The sequence below is a fragment of the Triticum aestivum genome, unplaced genomic scaffold (genome assembly GCF_018294505.1).
Source record: "Triticum aestivum cultivar Chinese Spring unplaced genomic scaffold, IWGSC CS RefSeq v2.1 scaffold66533, whole genome shotgun sequence".
NCBI classification, from domain to species: Eukaryota; Viridiplantae; Streptophyta; class Magnoliopsida; order Poales; family Poaceae; genus Triticum; species Triticum aestivum.
The window spans coordinates 35,726-40,274 of NW_025227792.1; the positions used below are offsets into that span (position 1 = coordinate 35,726).

The 4,549-nt window shown below is 42.4% G+C and overlaps 1 protein-coding gene across 1 annotated transcript; it reads right to left on the reverse strand.

The window, feature by feature from the left end:
* Positions 1-3,144: 3,144 nt before the first annotated feature.
* Positions 3,145-4,197, reverse strand: LOC123172843 (exocyst complex component SEC8; the record flags this gene model as incomplete). Its single annotated transcript, XM_044589745.1, is given in 5 exon segments — positions 3,145-3,499; positions 3,583-3,632; positions 3,739-3,834; positions 3,926-4,000; positions 4,096-4,197. Coding segments are annotated over 5 exon segments (411 nt in total), but the record flags the coding sequence as incomplete, so codon positions are not given.
* Positions 4,198-4,549: the final 352 nt, after the last annotated feature.

Genomic DNA, 4,549 nt, shown 5'->3' on the forward strand with positions numbered 1-4,549 from the left:
AATCTCTGAGGAGATGAATAGGGAACTTACGAAACCTTTTACACCAGCAGAGGTACGGAAAGCTTTATTCCAGATGGCGCCTACAAAGGCTCCTGGAGTAGACGGGTACACAGCTGGGTTCTTTCAGCGACACTGGGCACTTGTTGGCGATGATGTGACTCAGGTTGTGCTTGATTTTTTGAATGGAGGCGAATTATCGGCGGGGCTCAATGATACTTCTATAACACTTATCCCTAAGGTACAACACCCTCAGTAAATTACACAGTACCGTCCGATTGCTCTCTGTCAGGTGCCATACAAAATTGCAGCTAAGGCGGTGGCAAACCGAATGAGAGATGATATGGATGAGGTAATCAGTGAAGAACAAAGTGCATTTGTACCAGGACATCTCATTACTGATAATGTTCTGGTAGCTTATGAGACTGTTCACACGATGAGGCGAAGGAAGAAAGGGAAAATTTTCTCATGTGCTGTCAAACTCGATATGATGAAGGCCTACGATCGCGTCGAATGGAGTTATCTTGAGGCAGTTCTGCTGAAGTTGGGATATGACATGGCCTTTGTCAGGCTAATTGTGAAGTGTGTTACTTCAGTCAGATTTTTGGTGAGAGTAAATGGCGATCTCTTGCGTACTTTACACCTTCCAAAGGGCTTCGGCAAGGCGATCCGGTTTCCCCATATCTTTTTCTGCTTTGTGCGGAAGGTTTTCCTCTCTACTCAAATTTTACAACGTGGGATGGATTGACAGGGGGATCAGAGTAAGCTATAAAGCCCCATGGGTTAGCCATCTTTTGTTTACTGATGATAGTTTAATCTTTATCAGTGCAAATGAAGACAGTGCAATGCGCCTAAAGACAATCCTTCAAGTTTATGGGGCCGCCTCGGGACAAAGTGTTAATCATGATAAAAGTGCCATATTTTTTAGTACTAGCACTCCGAGTGCTCTGAAAAATACCCTTAAAAGGGTTTTGGACATACAGGTAGAGGCCTTCAATGAGAGATACTTGGGTCTACCCACTGCGGTGGGGAGGATCACTAGCGACACCTTTGAGTATATCAGTGATAAGGCGAAAGGAAAAATACAAGGGTGGTCTGAGAAGCTCCTTGCTTGCACAGGTAGAGAAACCTTGTTGAAATCAGTTGTGCAAGCAATTCAGACCTACCCGATGAGTACTTTCCTCTTCACCAAGAAGGTATGTAAGAGTTTGACTACCCCCATGGCAAAATACTTTTGGAGTAGCTCTCTTGACAAGAAATCAATGCACTGGGTATCCTGGCAAAATCTTGCGACACCAAAATGCAAGGGCGGCCTGGGATTCCGAGATTTGCATCAGTTTAACCTTGCACTACTTGGAAAACACGGATGGCGTTTTATGACAAAGCCGGATTCCTTGTGTGCAAGAGTGATGAAAGGTAGATATTTCCTGGACACCGACTTCATGCAAGCAACATGTCCCCGATCAGCGTCGGCTACTTGGCGGGCAATTATTGCAGGAAGAGAAACACTTGATGCTGGTCTTATAAAACGAGTTGGGGATGGAACTTCTATCTCAGTTTGGGACGATAAATGGATTCCAGGAACGAGCTCCATGAAACCGATGGTGAGACCAGCCAACACCACTGTTGACAGAGTTGCAGATTTACTGGATCCACAGATTGGTAGATGGAATGAATCGTTGGTTCATGACACGTTCATTGCAACTGATGCACAGGCAATTCTTAATATTCCTTTAAGCATGAACGGGCGTGCGGACTCCCTTGCGTGGGCGTTTGAGCGATCAGGCTTATACACTGTTAAATCAGCGTACCGTATTCTTATGACTCAGAAAGAGAGTGCAGCTCTCGACGAAGGAACGGCTACGGAAACTTCAAATGAAGAAAAACATATGTGGAAGGCTCTGTGGAAGCTCAATGTTGTTCCTAAAGTGCGTGTTTTCTGGTGGAGGGTTCTCTGAGGAATCCTTCCTGACGAGACCACACTCAAGAGGCGACATATAGCAGAGGTTGATGGATGCAAAATCTGTCATACAATGGGAGAAGATCTGAAACATGCGTTGATTCATTGTGTGCACGCTGCTGGTTTTTGGGATGCAGCGAGGGCATGGTTCTAGATTACTCTCCAAGTTTAAACCCTACCAGTTGAGCGAGGGATATCTTATGTGATCAGCGGATCACGGACAAAGATCGGCCCATCATTATCACCATCATGTGGAACATTTGGCATTCTAGGAATCGGGTGAAGCATGATGGTGCAGCTCTTGATCCGGTGACTATAGCAAGACGTACGAGAGAAGTGATGGCAATCCTTGAGCTACCAAGGAAGGAGCCGGTGGTATTACCTGGCCACGGCTGGCGACCGCCGGAGCAAGGCATCATCAAGATCTCAACGGATGAGGCACTGAACTTTGAAGAAGGCCGAGGAGGAGGTGGGGGCGTTGCTCGCACAAATACCTCTTTGCTTGCGGCATGGTGCAAACCTCATCCAGGAAATTTCGGACCCTTTCATCATGGAAGCTATTGCTATACATGAAGGTGTCAAGTTTGCCAAACAGAGGGGTTCTACGCATGTGATAATGGAAACTGATTGTCTAGAGGTAGTGTCACTCTGGAACACTCGCCACAATACACGTTCGATTGTGGCGCCTATTTTAGATGAAATTGAAGAGCTAGCTAGAGATTTTTCCCCTTTTGAAATTCAACATGTAATGAGGACAGCAAACATCCCAGCTCATCTTTGTGCTAAGCGTGCTTGCACATTGAATGTGACTGAGTGTTGGCTCAATGATACTGTCCTAGGACTGTTTTTTATGAATAAAGCTCTCTAAATTGCCTGCAAAAAAAAAAGATACTCCCTTCATTCACAAATATACAATGTTATACACTTTTTTCAGAATTGAATGTATATACACATTTTAGTTTGTCTATTCACTCATTTCAGTCAATATATAGTCCATTTAAAATATCTAAATATCTTATATTTGTTAATGGAGGGAGTACCTTTTAGTGTCTTTCTTTAAAACTAGAAACTATGGCTCGCCACAATTTGCTAGCCCATGGCTCACATTCGGTCTTAAATTCGTGGCCACAATTGGCACCTTTTGTGGTGACTATTTACCATGTGCTATGTGACGGCAACAATTTGAATAACGGAACACATGAATCTGGGAATTTTATTAAAATTACGTCCAAAAGATTACACATTTACAACGATCAAGAATGAGCGTTCCAGTCAAAGCACTACAAATTTACAGTGAATGAGACAACAAATAACACATTACCTACACTGTAGACATCAAAAGAAAAAAACCAAACAGAAATAACAAAATTAACTACAGCTACAAAGATAGCCGAGAAAGATACAGTGAGACATCTGCCACCAGTTATGGCTAAAATCATCTTGCCCAATTCAACTTAATGACTCAAAATCTGTGAGATACGGCGTTCAGCATCCATTGGTATCTCTCTACCAGGTACATTGACCTTTAGTATGCTCAAGTATCTACACAAACAAAATAACATCAAACTGAATATGGTTAACCAAAAACAATGACAATGTAAATGAAAAATATTCGACACGCTTACTCTTTTGCAGAAAAAATATATTCCTGTTCAGCAACGAACCCAAGCAAAGACTGCACATTGAGGAATAGGGTGATAAGCTTCAAAGAAAAAACACGACTATATTCGCAAAAAAAGAAAAAACACGACTATGGGTACGTGGTATTATTACTAGTGTACCTCGAAAGGCAGGTTTAGTAGCTCATAGAATGTCCGAACACGATCTAATCTCTGTTGGACTGCCTCACTATCAATGGAAGGTATGGCTGCAAGTGCCTGCATAGAGAGAAATAATTTACACATGTGACTACGGAATCGGCCATCTACTTGATCTATCAAAAACTATCACTGCAAATGAAAGTCCTACCTGTTCTAGTGCTATCGAGTTTCTGCATATTTGTTGAACTCCCAACAGGTTGATGGACTTCATTAGTGCGAGTGCCTTTCATAATTGAACAACCGTAAGTAGGATATCTCGAATCTGCTTTGACAGTACAGGCTTATAACAAGAAGAATAAGCAGTGATTCGGAACAAACCTTTATTGATGCATTAGCAGCAACACTAGAAATCCCACCAAATACATAGTTCCTTTTCGATTCTGGGATGTAAGGAGCCATTTCTTCATCCCTACGTGCAATCTGTCACATTGTAAAGCCCAGCACATGTTAAACGGCCCAATAATATCAGTAAATTGAAGAATGCAGCATTACTTAATGTGCACTATGTGATGCGTGAGTACAAAATATGAACTTGAATTTTTATCTAGATGCATATGCATCCAAATCGATACTCCTGTTTCACTTTTAATAATGTACCTATAAAAAATTTAGCCTAAACAAACTCTTACAAAATCTCGGTAAGGATTAAATTAAGAACTAAGCCAACTACATCCTCTCACAGTGTTTTGAGGCTCTGAACCATTCGATCCGCTCATTTAACGCTCCAGATCATCCGATCACACCACGCCCCCGTGAGTGAGGGCTTTGCACC